At 41.4% G+C, this 19,964-nt stretch overlaps 1 protein-coding gene across 1 annotated transcript in view; it reads left to right on the top strand.

The window, feature by feature from the left end:
• The window catches only part of col23a1b (collagen type XXIII alpha 1 chain b), a 122,578-nt gene that overhangs the window by 86,002 nt on the left and 16,612 nt on the right, over positions 1-19,964 (top strand). The window contains exons 3-9 of the mRNA XM_073487463.1: positions 93-137; positions 3,350-3,357; positions 4,810-4,836; positions 13,697-13,723; positions 13,822-13,848; positions 16,629-16,655; positions 17,555-17,581. Of these exons, the coding sequence (XP_073343564.1) occupies positions 93-137; positions 3,350-3,357; positions 4,810-4,836; positions 13,697-13,723; positions 13,822-13,848; positions 16,629-16,655; positions 17,555-17,581 (188 nt within the window). The remainder of the gene's footprint in view (positions 1-92; positions 138-3,349; positions 3,358-4,809; positions 4,837-13,696; positions 13,724-13,821; positions 13,849-16,628; positions 16,656-17,554; positions 17,582-19,964) is intronic.

The raw sequence follows: 19,964 nt of genomic DNA, 5'->3' as shown, positions 1-19,964 counted from the left end.
CAGTTAAACAGCAAGTGATGCTCGGCTCTTCTTTACTCATCCCTGCAGTGCTGATTTGGGGGATTTACTGCTCTGTCTGTGTGTTTTCACAGGGCCTCCGGGGAAGCGCGGAAGGATGGGAAGAAGAGGGGAACCCGGTAAGTGACGCCCACCACCTGCTTTGTTTTGTTTACCTCTCCTTTCTCTCTCTTTTCCTGGAAGACGCTCTCTCATTGGCTCCCACACTGCCTCTCTTTTCCTGGGTGACTGGATAAGTTTGAGGGGCCGGTAATAGCGATGACCCATGAGTCAGGTTGGCGGACGAAGGGCCGCAGTTGGCCCTTCTCCCCGTCCCTGGCTGTTTGTGCCGACACAGCGCTAACCATGGCCATGTGGTTGCACTAACTTTGCCCAGATGTCAGTCGTTCTCGCTGAGCGGTAGCAGCTGCAGTACGGGCCCTAATGAGACTCTCCCTTGCCAACATCACTACGCCATTATTGTGTTTTTTTTTTTCTCCCATGCAGACCGCAAAACACTCATCAAGGAACCAAAACAGTGCAGAGACATAACTCTTGTTTCACAAAAGGGTCGTCATGACAGATAGAGCGGATGTTGTACATGTTTGAGTCATATTTTTCTTTAAATGGTATTTATTAAGTGTTGACTCCATCAAATTGTGGCACGACGCAGACGATTTTATCATAACCTGCGGGACTGTAGTTGTTCTGCAGGATATGTGTCAGATGGGAAAACTTCCACTCTGGTCGTGACTCATTGTTGCAGATGAGACCTGTTCCTGTGAGGATGATGACAAATCACCAGTAACCTTTATTGCTCTACTTTAGCGCACCGAGGTGCTATATTTTTAGTTTTCAGAGCAGTATCTGATATTAATGTCTTTTTACTTACATTTAAAGTTGCAATGTGTAAGGATTTTAGTTTAAAACGTTCAAAAACAGAAATTATCAACAAAATCTGAAAAAAGTACAGTTTTGACGTCATGTAATGGACGTGTATGTATTGTGCTGCAGAGAAATCTACTGAGTTTAGCATGCTAACCAGCTAGCCCCTAGCCACTTTGTACTTTAAGCAGTGTTAGTCTGATAGCAAAGACCACCAACACCCCCCTGTGCTCTGAGCTGCCAGTAGGGGCAGAGTCCGGTAATACCAAGGACCTTACATCAAAACCTGGATACAGTGTTGGAGTCAGACACATGCTTACATATTGCTCCTTTAATTTGAAATTTAGTAATGAGCTGAGAGTCTCTCGAAACTGACTTCCACAGCCTGTTTGTGGCGCTCAGCTAAAGGCCCATTGATTCCTACTGAAGACGTAAATCTTTAAATACAGGTCACTAATATATAGTTCTATTTTCAAAAGGGCTCAATCATTTCTCATTTCCTATAACAGTAGAGCACTGCACAGTAGTTTTTAGCAAAGGTTACTCAAACAGGCAGTTAAAATTGTATTTGCAGGATTTGATTACTGGTTGGGACTATTCAGGGCAGGATGACGGTGTGTGTGGGGTTGACTCACTAATGTGTTTTTAATAGCTTTTGGACAATGATGGGGGCTTCTCATGGGATTTGATGAAAAAATACCCAAATATCCAACTACGTCTTGATCAACATAGATTAAGGAAACCCCTCAGGCGATCACCAGGACGAGTAAATGTCTGCGTGTTGCATCAGGGTGGGATTTATTTCCAGCCACTTGGTCTTTTAGAGGATTTTCATTACGGGGAAGTTTCGCTATTAGGTTTTCGCCCAAGATGGGACACACTCTGTTTGTCACAAGATGTTCTGTATCTGAAAAGGTCGATGTGGTTTTGTTTATGTTGCCTCTGCTCTTGTGTACTTTGGCCTCCTCGCATTGCAGCCTGGGTCATAGTGCGGGGGTAGGTGGCATGGGGAGGCTGTTGCGCCATCCTTTTTACAAGACGAAGTTTTTCTATCAGAGAAAGAAAAGAGAGTGGAGAGAAGAAACAGAACCTGAATAACAGGAAAGAGGGCAGCCAGAGGAATTATGCAACTGACGCCTTGTCTGCTGCATCAACTCTCGCTTTTTTTTCAGTTTGGTCTTTGACTTGTTTACCTTTCCTCTTCTGTTTACTTCTATCTTTCTCTGTCTCTTTCTCATTAGTCTGCACGCTCTCACACACCTGTCTCAAGTTCAATGGTTAAAGCTGCTCTTACTGCATGCATCTGCAGCCCGTGTGCTGTTGTTTACCCAACTGTCTGGCCCAGGAGGTCCTTGTCCTGGCGTCTAGACACAGCTAAACTTGATTGACTTGGTCTTCATGGCTCATAAACCCCAACACCTCTCAATTCTTCTTTCCCTTCTGCCCTCCCGCCCCCTACCACCTTTGTTTCTTCCTCCCTCTCCCTTCTCCTCTTGTCCCAAAAAATGCCCTGTCCCTTGAAACAAGAGCAAACTTCTTTCTGGTCGTGTTAGCAGGACTTTTTGTGTGCTCAAACAGTAACAAAACACCACAAATATCCGGCTTTTCCCCAGAGGGAGTCTGTTTTCAATCTTGAGTTAAATGTTTAGTGCTGCATCCATGCTGATGAGCTATCTTGAACCAGGCGTAGCTCCAAATCGTGCCATAGACTGTAATCTTGTTAACAATCACGCATCAGCATCATGATTGGTTTTTAAATTTAAATCAGATAAATTTAAACCAATCACAAATATGAAGGCTTTTAATGGAAAAATAATCTGTTCACTTTGTAGGGGTTTGGATGGTTTATTAGGGCCCTCAGCCTTTTTTTTATTTATTTGTTTTTAACAAGAATATTCCATTAAGACCAAGACCACTAAGAATGAGAGCAGCTCTTTGATCATTACTGTTGTTTTTGGTTCGACTAAGTATGAAAAGCAGAGTGCACTTTTTGCTGCTGAGGCTCAACATCACAGCATTTCAATCAGATCTGAAAGACTGCCTCGGAGAAATCTCAGAGACAGTTTGCCAGCTCGCCCGACCCTTTCCCTTGCCTGTTTGTCCTCCATCTCATACACCCGTATCATCTTAAGAAAAGTCTTGACATGACTTCATGTCCTAATGCAAAACATGAGCCATTATCCAGAAGTCTGTTTATCATAACGGGTTCACCACAAACTCCTTTGGCAGCGGCTCTAATGAGCTTGTTCTGTACCATATTTAGGTGGTTAATTAAGGTCATCATCCAGCTCACCGCATTGAATGTGCAATTTTTTTGTTGCGCGCTGCATTGCCGAGGAATTGATTGCTGTACAAACCAGAGGTTACTATAACTCACACATGTTCTGCTTCATGTCATTGACGATGTATCAAAGTTATTTTCTAATTCCTGTTTTTTCTCTCTCTCTCTCTCTTTTTTCTGTTGCAGGTCCTCCTGTAAGTACAATTTCATCTTGTCCAGGTAGTATTATGTTATTTAAAGGGAAATTTTACACATTCAATTGTGTTTACAGGTCTTGAGGAGTACTACTGCATATGCAGAAGAAGCTGCATGTAATCGAATAGATTTCCTCCACCTATGTCAATCTCTGGCTGAATTGCATCGTGGGTAATGTAGGCAGCATGTTTTGAAGCAGTCCACTTCCAACATCGCACTCCTATCACACTGTTGGACTCATTGTGGAAAGTTTCAAAACAAAATTTCAAAATCGAAACAGAAAAACCAAAGATATCACCTCTTTTATTTCACGCAATTCTTCTTCCTTTTAAAAGCCTGGCACCTACATTACCCACAATGCAATTTAGGCAGTGAGTGACATCGCTGGAGGTCATTTATCAGATTACATGTAGCTTCCACTGGAGCCACAAAAGGCTTTGTACTACTTTTGTCCACATATGCAGTAGTACTCCCCAAGACCTGTAAACACACTTTAATGTATAAAGTTGGCGGAGTTACCCTTTAACACTGAGCTCTTACAGTAGTTCTCTGTGGTGCACACACACTCACACACACAAATACATATATTATCCTTCACTATACAAACTATGGTATTCTCCCACATCTGTAAAACATGAACACAGACACACAAGCTGTCACAGAGTCTCTCACACATGTGCATCCACAGAGCACAGCAATAAATGGACCACCTAGGGAAGTGTGTGTGTGCATATACGTGCGTGTGTGCGTGTATTTCGTGGTGATGGTTGGTGAAGGGTGACTTATTAGCAGCGAGTCATTCTTCTCTGTGGGGACTATAACTCCTGCTGACACCCGCACACACACAAACAGCTGATTAAACACACACACACACACACACACACACATACACACACACACAAACTGGTGTACTAATGGAGACTCTTGCTATGGTGCGACCTGCCTGGAAAGAGTGAGCCATTTCTGATTTCATTTTCACTTTTCTGACTTCAAATCTTTGGTCACATGTGGCACAGATCAGATAAGCAAAGGTGCGGATGCTAACAAACACACCATAACGCTTTTTCCAGAGATTTCTGAAGAGAAGAGCGTGTCCGAACATTTTGAGAATCCAGGGAATAGTTTTCCTGTGCAGCTGGTTGACAATAACTGTGCATGAAACGATGTCTGATTTCTTTTCCCGACCTGAACACACCAAAAAGTCCAGGCCATAAAGTCACAGGGAAGGTGTGGTAATGTGCCCAGCTAACAGTCTGTCAGAACAGTTAGTCAGTCAGCTCATTCACAAAGTCCTTGATCCTGTGTATCACTTAATGCTTGTCTCCTTTTAGAATAAAGTGTGAAAGATCATGTGATGAGTTAATGATATACATACAGCGTGATGTGTGCAGCTGTTGGTTTCTGTTCTAACCTGTCTCAATGCTTCATGCTTTAATCTCTAACCTCACCAGGGCAAATCTGGACGGGATGGATACCCGGTAAATTTGATTTGTTATTTATCCTGTCACTCTTCAATTCACCCAATCATGTCTCTGTTTTCTCTTGATTTGTTCTGATTTTTCGGGCTTCATGAGCTTCTTCTTCTCTGCTCTCTGTGATGAAATTACATTCACTCTGATCATCGCCTGTCTCCTTGCCTCTTTGTGAAACCTTTGTGATGTATCCTGCCCCGTGACTGACAAGTGACTCAAATACAAAGACGGTTGTACAACCCTGATTCCAAAAAAGTTGGGACCCTGTGAAATAAAACAGAATGTGTAAATTTGCAAGTCCTTTTTGACATTTGCTCAATTTAAAACAGTACAAAGACAATATATTTAATGTTTTACCTCATCATCTTCATTGACTTTTGTAAATATTCGCTTATTCTGAATTTGATGCCAGCAGCATGTTTCAAACTAGTCGGGACAGGAGCAATAAAAGAAAGTTGCGGAGAACAGTCAACAGGTGAACAGGTTCATTGGAAACAGGTGATAGTATCATGATTGGGTATGAAAGGGGCGTCCTCCAAAGGCTCAGTCGTTCACAAGCAAGGACAGGGCGGGGTTCACCACTTTGTGAGACACAGCGTATATAGATTATATAGACCTAAATATAGTATATTGATGTAGATATAGTAAATAGATATACTGTAGATATATATATAGATATAGATATAGATATAGTGTATATCTAAACTTTTTCCCTTGGAGGGCCAAAACTGAAACTTAATGATGGGCCACAGGCCAAAAGCAAACATATGGAAGCCCATTTCCACCAGTTAAAGAAAAGAAATTGATGAAAACTTGATTTATAAGAAGTTTCCATCAGTCATAATTAAGATAAATGTTGACTTTTTATCTTATTATTATGATTTTCTTTCATTACTATGACTTTTTATCTTATAAATATGACTTTTACCTCAATTTTGTCTTTTTTATCTAATAACTCTGACTTATCATGGGAATATTTTACATTTACAGAATATTTCCAGCTTAGTTTTCATCTCTTTTTAAACTCTTTAACCCAATTTTGGCTCGAGGGCCCGACTTTGGGCAGCCCTGGTACGGAAGACTTACTATATGGGCTTGGGAACACTTCGTAAAACTGTTGTTGGTAAACACAGTTGGTTTTGCAAATGAGTGCATTCTGTTTAAAACAGGGTCCCAACTTTTTTTTTTTGGGATTGGAGTTGTATTTAAGCACAAGCAGACATTGAGTGCCAGGGTGGCAAGATGACATGAAAGTCTTTTATTTCCAGAGGCAATTTGAAACAACTCAACTTACTAACTCAAGGCAGAAAATAGTGACATAAAACATATTTAGTGCATGTGTGAAAATGAGTAAACATGAACAGCAGTAAATATAAAGATATGATCAGCAAACATAAACCACAGGAGCGTAAATCATACCGATGAAAATGTGAAACATTCATCCACAGGGCACAAATCATAGCCTCCAGTTTCTAAAAGGGGTTTCCTGATGTTTGAATAATATAAACGTGTACATACAGAACTACTGAATGCAAAGCAGATCACAAGAGTCAGCTCTCGTGTTATCAGGAGATATAGCGGCCTCTTGTGGTCGGACAGACACTGACTACTAGGATAAAAACAGCTCGTGGCTCTGCTGCTGATCTGTGGTTCAGGCATCGTCAAATACTCATCATCAAATAAAGATACACACCCCCATCATCGAGGGGTTGGGTTGGATTCATCAGAACTGGATAGTGTGCAGGGCATGTGTGACTTTGTTACAAGCTCTCTGTCTGGGTGTGTTGTTGTTTGGTTTTGTCATGTTGCTTGTCTCACTTTTTTCTTGGGAAGTTCATTACACATGGGGCTCACTCCCAGTCAGATTCCCAGTCTGCCTGGCACTGCACGGCCCTCCTGACGGGAAATGCCTGCTGCTAATTACACACAGGTGGGCCGAGCACACAGAGAAGTGTGCGCACGTTTGTGTTTGTTTGCTTGTGACTCTATTCATCTTTGTCACTGTCCTCAGTAGGAATCCCATCTCCATATTGGCACATTTTTAGCTTTAAAACATCTGCTTCTTTAAATGATGTATTGCAACCTAATCTGGGTAAATTCTCCCAGTCTAGTTAGCATAATGAAATCAATCTTTAAAGCTCTATAATTACATAGATGAAACAACTACAAGACAACTAGAGGAGCTCTGTTTGCTAAGTGTAAGTGGCACCTTCCTCTTATGATGCATCTGTGCAGGTATGATGACTAAGAAAGCTGCGTGTATGGAGTTACAGCGAAACAACAGTAGATTAATCATACTGGCAATTAACATGGACAGCATATTATTTCATACAGCAGCAACAGAGATGATCAGGTTTCAAAGATTGAAGCTTAAAAGGGCCATTCTTCCTGTTGGGTGGAAGTGTTTGTGTATCTGTGTCCATATGTGCAGATGTGTGTGAACTCCATCCAAGCAACCACCCAAAGTTTATGTAGATCTCTGTAACAAAGGCCAGAGCTGTGGAAGTGGTCAGAGGGGGTGTGTGTATGTGTGTGTGTGTGTGTGTGTGTGTGTGTGTGTGTGTGTTCACGGCAATAACATCTCTCACATGGGCGGCTCATATGGAGAGGGCATGCGCACATCAACACAAATGAGTCGAGTCAGTTTCCGGAGAGCACTGCGGTGCTAGCTCGTGTCGTGCCAGCGACTTGTGCCAACAAATTTTCCTTCTTTGTTTTTCCATTGTTAAAACAAACAGCTAGATCGCTTTTCAGCACTTTTTTCTTGCCCTCTTTCACCCCCCATTATGTCCAACTCAAGCCTTTAACCCTCAGCAGGAGACTTAAGTCTGTGACTACACATGAGCACATCATTTGAGAGAATGAACAGAAAAAACGCAGTTGAGAGAAGTAACTTAATACATTTCCTCAAGTAAACTTTTGAGGTACTTGTTCTTTAGTTAATTTCGATTTTCTGTGACTTTATACTATACTTTATACTATATATTTTTGATAACGTTACTTTTCAGATTATTAATACAAGAATCAATGCATAAATGATTGTGTATTGACAAAAGTTAACATAAGCTGAAACTTGGAATATACCCAGCCGTATATAAAGTCTTTAAAACATGGTATTATTGTTGCAAAGAAAACTAGATCTTTTCAATTTTTCCTCAGAGTTGCAAATAACAACAACACAGGACAAAACTTGAGTTTATTCAATCATTTAGTCTATAAGAGAAATGGATGGCCAGGTAACCTGCCTTTACCCAGGTGACCTCATGCCCAGTGGCAGACAAAATGTTATAGTGATAGTGAGGTATAGGAAACCAGTGTAAACGCCAATGATGTCATTATTCTGTTTCCATTACATGCAATCAACATTTAGTTCATAATGACACGCTGAAGCAGAAAACTTGCAAGTTTAAGTGAAAAATTAAAGTTTTACTCATTTTCAGGTTCATAATTTTATTTTGGGTTTCTAATAGAATAGGTTTTCATACTTTAGTGCTCAAAAAACACATCAGTTTTCTCGTACTGTCCAGTGTGGCAGCTCTATATTCCCCCTGAATACCCAGTCTGCTCTGATTGGTCAGCTCATACATGCCTGAGCCAGCACAGCTAACAACAACAGAGCAGCTGTGCTAAAAATTCTCATGTGGCCAAACTAGTCGCTAGGCATAAATTATGCAAATATGCAACATGGTGACGTAGTGTGATGTCACGAAGGTACGGAACTAAAGGCGGGACTACTGACGAGGCATTCAGGAGCAGTGTTTCCTGTGGGAGAGAGGAGCTTCTGTTGATGGACTTAACTTTCAAGATGAAGTTTACATGCATAAGAATCTAAATAAAACAGGGGAAAAAAATGTAAATGCATAATAGGTCTCCTTTAAACTGGCGATAGACAGGTTTTCTGCTTTCACGTATCTTTATGAAGTAAATGTTGATTGCACACTGCAATGCATATAGAATAATGAGCGGTTGAAAGCTGACTGGCACCATTTCTATCTTTCACATCTTTCACAGTCTCAGTTCAATAATGGTGCCTCTATGACTTAGGTAAGCAAACAAATCCATCAGTAAGACAACTGTGGTGCTCATACCACTTTTGTCCACAGGGGCCGCCAGAATCGAGAAAAATAAAAGTTCCTTAAAGCTGCTTTAAGTAAAAAATCTGATGATTATTCCACCACTGAACAGCATCATATAGGCTTCGTGTTTGCCAGTGTGTGAGCGTGCATGCGCAGCGCTTCATTCAGGTGGCACACACATGTCTGGCAGTCATTAGGTTCATCAGACTAATGCATGCAGCAGTCTGCTTTCATTGAAGCATCACTAATATGATAAACAGTGTTAATGACATGTGGTGTGTGTGTATCTCAAGCATAACACTATGATAAGTGTGTGTGTGTGCGTGTGTTTGTGTGTGCTGATGTATGTTTTCTCTCCTCATATAACCCCCGTCACTTCTTCCTCTCATAAATCACAGGCGAGTGGTTTGAGTTTCAGAAAAGAGCCTCCCCACTGTCAAACAATCAGAATCAGACAGACTGACAGAAGTGTGGACTGGTAAACACACACCCCCCACACACACACACTCCAGTTGATTATTCATATGCGCAGTCACCAGCATGCCCAGCCACTATAGCGTGTTTATACGAAAGTGCCAGTCTGTGACAGGCGGTGGACCTCAGCTCAGCAGAAACAGGCCAAGGCTCCATTGTTCAGCCTTCCAGGCCTCGGAGATTAAAGCCAGACAGTCACCCAACAACATGTCAGTAATTTTCTGTCCAGAACACACAGCACTCTGGTATGCTTTATTGTGCTCTTGGGTTTTTTTTAAAAAGAAGCAAATGTCATGTATCACAAATTATGTTCATGTAGCCGTGACATAGAGCGGAGTGTCCCTGTGGCGACGTGAACTAACTGGAGACAAGGAGGGACTGAAAACATAGTTGAACACTCACCATCACATAATTAAGTCTAATGTGTGCGACACACGTTACTGCACCATGTGTGTTTCTCACTGAGACGTCTGCTCTGATGTGCAGACACCAAGCTTTCACGCCGCATCCTCAACAATTACACCCTACTGGATAATTAGCAGACTGCACCGTAGGGAGCACACAATAAAGACAGCAGAGACACCCCTCGCCCTGTTTCATAGCACACACACACACATACACAAACATAGACAGCAACGTATGCCCTCCTGTAGGCCGAGTTATTTTCCAGAAATGTGTTTAATAGCCATTTAATTGGTGGGAATGCTGAGTCTAGTCTTTTTTTTTTTCTTCTTTTTAATCTGCCGAGGGACGCTGCAGGACAAGATGGCGATGCAGACGAGAAATACGCACAAAGAGCCACACACACAGAAAAAGGCATTATTTTATTTCCCCCCTACATTCACTTGAGGTTTTGGTGGTAATCTCAGGCCTATTTTCTCACTTTTTCTCAACATTAATCTCCCACTTTTTGTTTTCTTCTCTGCTCCTCTGTCCGTCCTCCTTTCTTTTTTTATTCTGCGGCCTGATCCATTTGCGGTGCAGATGAAGAGGTTTTAGTAGGGGCTTTTTCTGGTTCGGCATGTTCTATTTTTATTTGAATTCCGGCTCGTTTTCCCGCCCTGCAGACTGAAGCGTATGCTGGAGATTCGTACAGTACAACAATGCAGCTATACAGAAAGAATATATTAAGGGTCACATATCAAAATCCAATTTCCTCTGGCTCCTGTGTTCCCGACTCGTATTCATATAAACCCTACAGGCCCTTTTTTCCCCTTGGTTTCCATTAAAAAAGTTTCTTGTGACCTCTGTTGCTGATTTAAGAAGGGCTCATATATTTTAAAGCATCTTATCAGTCACAAAGGAGCTTCCTGGACTGCTGAATTATTTCTCCAGGTAGCCGAAGTAGATCTGGGTTTTATTTTATTCCATCTTGCATACCAGTTAAAGGTGCACTATGTAGTTTTTGTTAAGAAATTTTAGTCAGAAGAGAAAGATCTTCATTGATAAATAAACAAACTGATACTAAAGGACAACACAATTTCATACTGTTTTACTTTGTTTATATTTGGCGGACCCTGCCACCATTCCAGCCTCAAACAGTGTTCTGAGGACCTTGTTGTCCTCTGAGAACAGCTTGTTTATTCAGTTATGGAAAATATTAATATTTCTGTATTTATATTTATATTATATTTTTTGTATTATTACCTCATTGATATTGTAAATATTAAAATTCTGAGTTTGAATTTCTTCTCCAAAACTATGTAGTGCTCCTTTAAGTACAGTAAGGTCGTAGAAGTTACAGTATCTACTGGATGCAAACCTTCAGCTGCCAGATATTAGATACAGGGTTTTATTGTTTCCCTCTTTCTCTCTCTCACACACACAGAAATAGTAGCTGCAGTTCACAGGCCACCGTGTGGCTTGTTAGCAGCTATAAATCAGTCTGTGTTTCGTCCGGGTTCAGACTTTGCAGCAGCCGATGACCTCACCGTGTACACCTTGTCTACTCATCCTGAGGAGTCTTGAAGGAGCCAGGCCCTGATAAACGCTGCCAGATGCAGAGATATCAGTGTGCACACACACGCTCACATTGACACACATGTATAGCATAGATCCAGAGACACAGATATAAGAGAAAGCTCGCTGGGACAGTCTTTGGCTCCCTTTTAGGCGTGCTGCATTTAATAAAGCGGTGAAACGACAAGCTGTCCTGTACCGTACTGTATGTAGCATCCAGTGAAGGAAATACAGAAGGACATACAGAAGGACAGAGCATTACAGCCGTACTTTTTCACTCCTCTCAACTTTAGACAGTCCCACTCATTTGTTCCACCCCGGTCTCAGCCGCCTGCTGCTGATTTCACAAGGCGCCCTTCATCAAAAAGACATCAGGAGCCTCAAAAGCTTTCTCGCTTGGCTTTTAATAAATCTCTTTTATACAGACTAACCACTTATGTTTTTGAAGAGAGTTTATAGCCATGCCGTCCCATTACAAGACTAAAGAGGGGCAGCAAATGATCACATAAACTATTAATGGGAGCAGCTCCAAAGCATCATTCCCTCCATCCTGCTCTGTCCATCCATCAAAGCAGGCAGCGACGACACTGTGGTAGGTTTTCACGACAGGACCTCAGGCCCGATAGCACCCACGGGGCTGGTAAAGCAGGGAGATGAAGAGAGAAGCCTGTCCGAGGCCTGAGAGGATGATTGTTAATGATGGTTTCCAGTCTGCAGAGCCACCAGCGCGAGGAAGGGTTGAGCAACACACGACTTGAGGGACCTTGTAAAAACTGTTAGCTTAACATCGAGCACGGCCGTTAAGGAGGAAGTCAACATTGGCCTTTACCACATATATCACGTTTAAGTGTTTTTGGAAAGTTTGATCCGAAGCCAACCGGTCCGTTTTGTTTAAGTAGGGATCTAAAGGTTCGTTCCTTTGAACTGAGCGTTGCTTTGCAGAGGAGGTTCAATGACTGCTCGACTGTTTTTAATGGGGTAAACAAAGTGGACAACTTCAACTGCTGTTTCAGCACTTGGGTGAGGTTGGATAGGAACTTTAAACTGCCTGTCGGATTATCTCATCACCACAAACACACACAGACGTAGTCAGCGTGGGGCTGTGTGGAAGACCAGCTGGACCAAATCCACCCTCAGTCTATCATGTTGGACACTACACTCTAAAACCTACAATAATTATAAACCACAGCCACCTGGAAACATCTGAATATCTGAGTCTTGTCAAACGGGGCAGAACATACATTACATTTGTTTAAAACTCTTCTGCTCTTTTCCTACTTTTACATCCTCAGCTGTTTCTCTCTGTTGTTTACATGCACGCTTTTTATTGTCCTCTTTTTATACGCTTGTCCTGCCAAATCCACTTAACTGTTTTTCCTAAGCGAAGATCATTTACGTTGTTTCCTGAGAGATATATGGAGACAAGACTCAAACATTATGAAATACTAATGAATAACAGCTGGTTTATTATATTTTGAAAGGGGAACATAATTCTGTCAGTGGATTTAAAACAAATAGTCTTCACAGTGTCTTAATCATGTTCTTTATTCACAACAGGCTTAGGCTACAGTGGATGAGTAGGTGTTACTGAAGAACAGCTATGAAAGAAATAGTTTTACATTTTTGGAAATACACTTAATCACTTTCTTGCTCAGAGTTAGATGATAAGTGTGATATCACTCTCTTGTCTGTGCACTAAATATGGAGTTAGAGAATCTTAGCTTGGCTAGCAGAGACTGAAAACAGTTAGCCTGTCTGAAGGTAGGAAAATCAGCTCTAGGAACTCTTTACAAATTGATACATTATATCAAGTTTTTTTAATCTGTATAAAAAAAAAAACAGCGATTGTAAAAACAACAATTTTCCTTTTTTTTGTGAGTTACATGACCGACTACAGACTGAGGCTAACCTGGCCGCTAACTTCACCCTGGTTCCCTCAACAAAAATGCAGAAAACAAGCTCTATGGCAAACATATGATTCTCTGAGTGTTGTTCAGCAAAATAATTTTCACACTTGAACACCATTTTAATGACTTTTGAAGCGTAAATGCAGTCGACAGTAGTAAAAGCTAATGTTAGGCTATAAACAAACTACACCACACACACCAACACTAAGCGTCTTACTAAACTCCTTCATACACACTTAGCTATAAATCAATTAATCTACAAGTTGTAGAGTGAAAATAGTTTGCAACTGAAATCTGCCTGTAAAGACAGACGAATAGATGACGTGTTTCTTAAAATTGCAGACAATTCATTGAATGGTTCTGTGTCAATCTGGTTCTCCTAACTTTAGCCTACACATTTGTCTTTTCATAATTTCTCTATCTCTCTCTTCTCTCTCTATCTTCCAACAGGGTCCACTTGGATTGGATGGGAAACCAGTGAGTATTCCACAATCAAAAGTAAAAAATATCAACATTTGCTATGGCTTTAAGTGACTGACGAAAGTTTGATTTTAATTTGTGTTTTCTCCTCTCAGGGTTTACCAGGTCTCAAGGGAAGCCAGGTACACCATCACACACCTGTTGTCCTGTTTTGGTTTTCTAATAACACATAGCCTATCTATTACACTGACTACATACTCAAGGATTCTCTAACTGTGAATCCAGGTGGGTAAGACAGGAGATGGTAAGCCAAACTTCATCAATCATTTTTACTGTTCCTCAGGGAACGTGGCAAGTGAGTAAAAGGCCCACGGTAGCCATCTCGTTTCTTGTTCCACCTCTTAAGTCATCCCAGAGCTCGCAGCCACAGGGGAATCATGGCTCAACTGAACCGGGTGCTGAAATCCCCTTTGCACTTCACCTCTGAGTGCCATCCATCACCCTTCCCCTGAAACCCCGCCACACTCGCAGACACACCCAGGTGTAGCGTGAAAAGAGGCGAAGCAGAGCGAATGGGTTACACACCAGTGGGAAAAGTGAGAGAAAGAATAGAGTTTATAAGCTCTACAGCGGCTCTTTAAAAAGTCATTATAGTGCCCCTCTACCCCCACTCCTTCTCTCAGGTCTCTGGAGTCGTCTGCTGAAATGTAAACCCCTCACAGCATAATGAGAGCTGTTTGAATTGCTCCTCTCCAAACACCATTAAGCTGTTGTTTCCTGCAAAAGGAGACCTCAAGCTGAGTCTGTCCTTAAAGAGGACTCTCCCCGTCACTGAGGGTCTGCCGTAAACCCCGGCAGGTGTGACACAGATCTCAGAGTACTCAAGAAATGTGGGTGGACGGGAAAACAGGAGAATAGAGGATAAAAAAATATTTGATTTGTTGATAGATGATGGCCACGGGAGACACAAGACAGAGGGTTACCACAAAATAGTTTAAGGACGTAACAATAAACCTAAAAAACATGAAGATAAGAACAGAGTGGTAAAGGTTTGTGAACCATAATAAACAAAAATCTGAACATGAATGAAACTTACACAAATAATATATTTTGCAATCATGTAAAATAATTTTTTGTATATATTTTAACATAATATCTATTGCAAGCAAAGACAAAATGTTCTGAACTTTTATTACATCACATACTGTAATGTTTATTTGAGAAATCAAATCATTTCCTACACATGTTCCAACGTTTTATCTGATATCATCTGCATTTTTCCATCTCTGTAAAAACCTTTGAGTCCTGAATAGAGTTGGAAATAAAGTTAGCTTAGTTTGAATAATGTTTCAGCATGAGTTTGTACTGACTATCCACTGCACTGAAACTAAAAGCTATCAAAAACTACTGTCCGATGATGACATACCAATAGGAGTAGTAGTAGCTGCCTTGTCACTTGAATTAAGCCTTCTATCTCTCCTTTCCCTGAACTGAAGGAGGGAGCATGCAGGAGATAAGCTGCCGCCTGTCATCATGTGGCCGCTCACATTAACAAACTGCTTATCCTCTGCCCCAGACCCTCTCTCTAGCTCCGTACTCCTGAACACGATTAGAGCTCCGGTCCAGAGAAAATGTCTGCCAGACAGAGAAGACGTGAGGAAAGGAACAAATTAGAGATGGAGGGAGGATTCGAGGCAGTTCACATGGCAGATTTAGAGGCAAAGGAACTAAATAAAAGCAGAACGAGGGAGCTAGTGTCTGACATACAGTTTGGGATTCGTGCAAACAATAGAGCCGTGAAAAGGAAGAGTGAATGTGCTGTACGAGGTAGAAACTTCTCACTGTGGTCACTTTTGGAGAGGCTGGTTGAGATCAGCGACAGCTGGTGGCAGGTCTCCATGTTGCCCTCTCTGCCTGTCTCTCTGTCACAGTCGCAGTCGGCCTGTTCGTCGGTCTGTGGTCTGCGGTGCCACTGAGACAGACAGACAGACAGGGAGATGGACGAGGGCACAGCACAGCCGACTGGCAGAGACTAACTCATCCGTGGGCCTGTTGTTCATAAGACAACGTTAGGCTGTCCGCCGTGTCACTTTGTGTCAGTGTCTCCCAAACTATCCATGAATGTTTCTAGTTAGTGTTTCATAGCATTCCACATCTAAAGCATCATAAAGGAGACCTCTTATGCTTTTTCTTATTTTTTTCCTTTAGTGTTTTATATAGGTTTTTGTGCCTGTAAAAGTTTTTGAAAGTCAGTCATCCGCCTTCAATTCTGTGACTTTGTGACATCACACTACGTGACATACTTGTGTATTTGCATAATTTATGCCTAGCAGCTCACTTGATATGTAACAATTGATTTAGCAAAGCGGCTCTGTTGTTGTTCACGGTGCTGGCTCAGGCATGTGTGAGCTGACCAATCAGAGCAGACTGGGTATTCAGGAGGGGGGACCTTAAAGAGACAGGAACTAAAACAGAGTGTTTCAGACAGAGGGGGAATACAGCGCTGCAGCACTGGACAGTATGAGAAAACTGATGTGTTTACATTAAAGCATGTAAATCTATTCTAGTAGTAACCCAAAATAAAATTATGAACCTGAAAATGAGCATAATATGTCTCCTTTAAGAGACATTTTTTTCTCTGAGAGAAAAACTGGTGGAGGAACAAAGGAACATGTTGCTCTGTCAGTTTTATCTCCCAGTAAAATTGTTTTTATCTCCATAAGAAAAATCCTAAAAGAGATTAATCCGTCACGTGGTCTTATTGTGAAATATACTCAGACAGAAGTGGCTTGTGATTGAGCGGTCTAGATGGCATGTCTGCATTAAGTGGTATCACCGCCCCGCCTTAACATTTGATTGAATGCTCCCCTTTGACGCCAGTGGAAGATGTACTGTGTTGTATGTTGCTCATAAGAAAACTGATTTATCTTCTCTGTCTCCCATTATCTCCTCCCTCCTACAGGGACCAGCCGGACCCAAGGGAGAAAAGGTAGGCTCTGCTTCAACATGGAAGACAAGTCAATGCACTGTTTGGATGTATTTCTCACATTAAATAACAGGCAGACAGCCTCAGAAAGACACAAATGCAAAGACACACACTTATACACAACCTCACAGGTGTCCTCTCCATCGCCCTCCCACGTTCACGGTTTCACCGCGCGCCCATCAAACGAGCCATAGATTACATGTAGTTATGTAGGAGCTCATATGTCTCCACACATTCTCACGTCAAAGCACTTAACAGGTTTACAGGCCTTCCACAGGACTCGATGATAGCCAGATGTTTTCCCGCTCTGTGAACCTCTGCCCAGCCTAAAATGTTAGCGACCATACAGTAAGAGCTGCAGGAGCTGGCAGAGGAGGCTCGTGCGTGTGGTCATTTGTGTACTGATCGGTAACTTTGTGTGTATACTTTTTTTTTTTTTTTTTTTTTTGGCTCTGGAGCGAAAATTGCCTAGATAAGCGAAACCACAAGAACAACGCGGCCACAGTAAACAGCCTCTGTCAGAGCAGGAATCAGTCTGGTGAGCGTGGATTGCAAAAGACGGCTGATGTTGAGGTTTGGAAAATTGGCTCTCGTCGTGTAATCATGCTAGTAGCTCTGTGATGAGAACATGAACACCAAATCCCCATCAGAGAGCTGAAAAATCCCTGGCACGTGCACTGAGCCCATCGCGCAGTGTCAGATGATTCCAATTGTGGCCTATCAAATGATTTATACAGTAAATGTCGACATCCTGAGCTGTTTTGGGGACGAATGACCCTTTGAGTCCTTCCTTCACATACACAAGTATTAGTTTTTAAGCCTGTCTGTCACAGCTTCTGTCCTGTGTGCATATGCAGTGATAATGAGTGCTGACAATTGTTATCTTCCTGTTTTTCTCGCAGGGTGACCAGGGAGACATTGGGCCAAGGGTAAGTCATGTTTTCTGTCTTTGAATTTTTAAGCTATTTTTTCACTACAGCTGACCCGGCTGAAATGACATTTCCTTTAATGGTTTTTCGTTCTCCATCATAAAGTTGCTATTTAAAAATGAACTTCCGTTTAAATATTCCTCCCAGTTTTTGTCCTCTTTCTCATGTCCTGTCTTTTACGATCTCGCCCCATGTCCTTTTTTAATTTTCAAACTGCACTTTCCATCCAGTCATGTTAAGAAGTGAATCTCCTGTGCATCATTGTGCATCAATTGAGAAATGAACCAGTAAATTAATCAACAGGTTCTCCAAAAGCTCCTGTCATGTTTAATTAAAGCTGTTTGTCTGGAACACATTAATTTAAGGAAAAGTTACATTTGATATTTGGTAAATACATTTCTTTTGCCAAGATGTAGATGAGAAGATTGATACCACTGTTGTGTCTGTACAGTCAACATGAAGCTATAGCCAGCAGCACAGTTAGTGAAGCCGGCTCCGTCCAAAGGGAACAAAAACTGCACCTGTGCATGCACAAATAAAAATATGCTTGCGCAAATGACTCATCAGTGCACCTGAATTGAAAAATGGTCTTAGGACTGCAGGAGGAAACCTACGGCAACACAGGAAACATATGCTGCTGAGATTCAAACCCAGACCAGACAGCCCATCACAAAGTGGAAATCAACGTCAAGGAAGAGAGGAATTGTGAAAAACGACTCATCACTTCCTTGTTATCACGCTTAGGGACCACTGTGCATGTGCAAACAAACAAGTCTGATCACTATTTTTGCCAAGTTTTGGTCCGTCCACATAACTTTCAACACTCTTTGAATAATTCAAAAGAAAAGTGTGTTTATCCTCCGCGGCTTCCCCCAGCAACTGCACCAACAACATAGTCTGGCTCCTGTGATGAGGTTTGAGTCGCCCACATCTCCAAAGCCAGAGATGAAAAATGATGATATTAAAGAACGATGGAAATACTTAAACCTCACCATCGAAACCCAACGGTTGAGGCAGTGCTCCAGAACTGCCATCCAGTCTCAACCAAACTCTGCATCTGGTCCATGTTGTCAGTGTTGTCTTTTCATGTGATATCATTCCACCGACCATAGCATCTATATAATTATCTCCTGCTTTATTCACTGTGGTTTGAAAATAACCCCCCTGAGCTTTACTTGGTAAACAGCTTGGATTCTTTGAAGAAGTCATGTACCCGATGAATCCTGAATATTTTTCTAGCTTTATTATGTTTAGAATATATTATCAGGTTGAGGTTTCACTTCTTCACATGAAAAATGATGAGCTATTGAAGAAATCTATGCATGGTTTGGGGGTTTAAAGCCAAGGATCTAAACTGTCAACAGTTTAGATGTTTTTGTCTGCAAGTTTTCTCCATTTCTACTAAGATAGTACATTTTAGAGACATCATACAGAACTGAAATGATACGTCACTTAATTAAGAAGTCATTCAGGAGAAAATTCATCTGCAACAATTTTGATTGACATTATTTCTTCAAGCAAACATGGCAAAAGTCACATTTACCTTTATACATTCAGCTGATACACATAAATCACATGGCCAGCAGAAGGTTCTGAATATTTATATTAACCTAATCCAATAGCACTGGTAATTATTTTTTGTAGCCGTAACCACATTCTGTCGAGTTCTTCATTAACACCAAATAATTATCTGTACCTATTGCTCACCCTCACTGATATGTTTCCCACGTAATGGTACTATAACTATCCATACCAGACACAAACCATATAGGCAGTCGTCTGTCTTATGAGGACCATAACTCCACTTAAACTTTCAAAAACTCACACATAAGATATTTATACAAACTACAAGTTTTCCTCTTACAGAGATTAATCCCCTTTTCTTGCCACTTGCTGCTTGCCTTTCTGATTAATAACATTCTTTAGCAACCATCCAACAAATGAAAGGGTTTGGAATAATAATTAGAAATGGATGTGTAGTCATAAATCTAAGAGTCGGAGCCTGACAACGTTGGCAGAACATTGCATGTAAGAGTGTTGGAATGAGACTGAATGGCTATTGTTTTATAGCAGAGGACAAATGGAGTGTAAATTTGACAAGCCTGCCAAGCAGAACAATATATATGATGCGGCGCAGAAACATTACAGGAATTCCTGATTACTATCAAGGCGTACGCCATTTGATTTCCCAGCCTAACCTTTAGATTTTGAGGTAATCGTTTGTGCAAGAATTAAATCTTTTTGGCATTCTGCATGAAACACTTCTTCCAAATGGTAAATATTGCACTTGGACAAGACTTCTGGAGCTTGGATGTCCTTGGATGAATCTGCAGCAGAAAAACCTCAGAGCATCGCTTAGAGACACGAGTTTGGTTCAAAACAA

This window comes from Pagrus major, chromosome 18 (genome assembly GCF_040436345.1).
Source record: "Pagrus major chromosome 18, Pma_NU_1.0".
NCBI lineage: Eukaryota > Metazoa > Chordata > Actinopteri > Spariformes > Sparidae > Pagrus > Pagrus major.
Note: the sequence above shows the minus strand (reverse complement) of the source record. Positions and strands in the feature narration are given on the sequence as shown.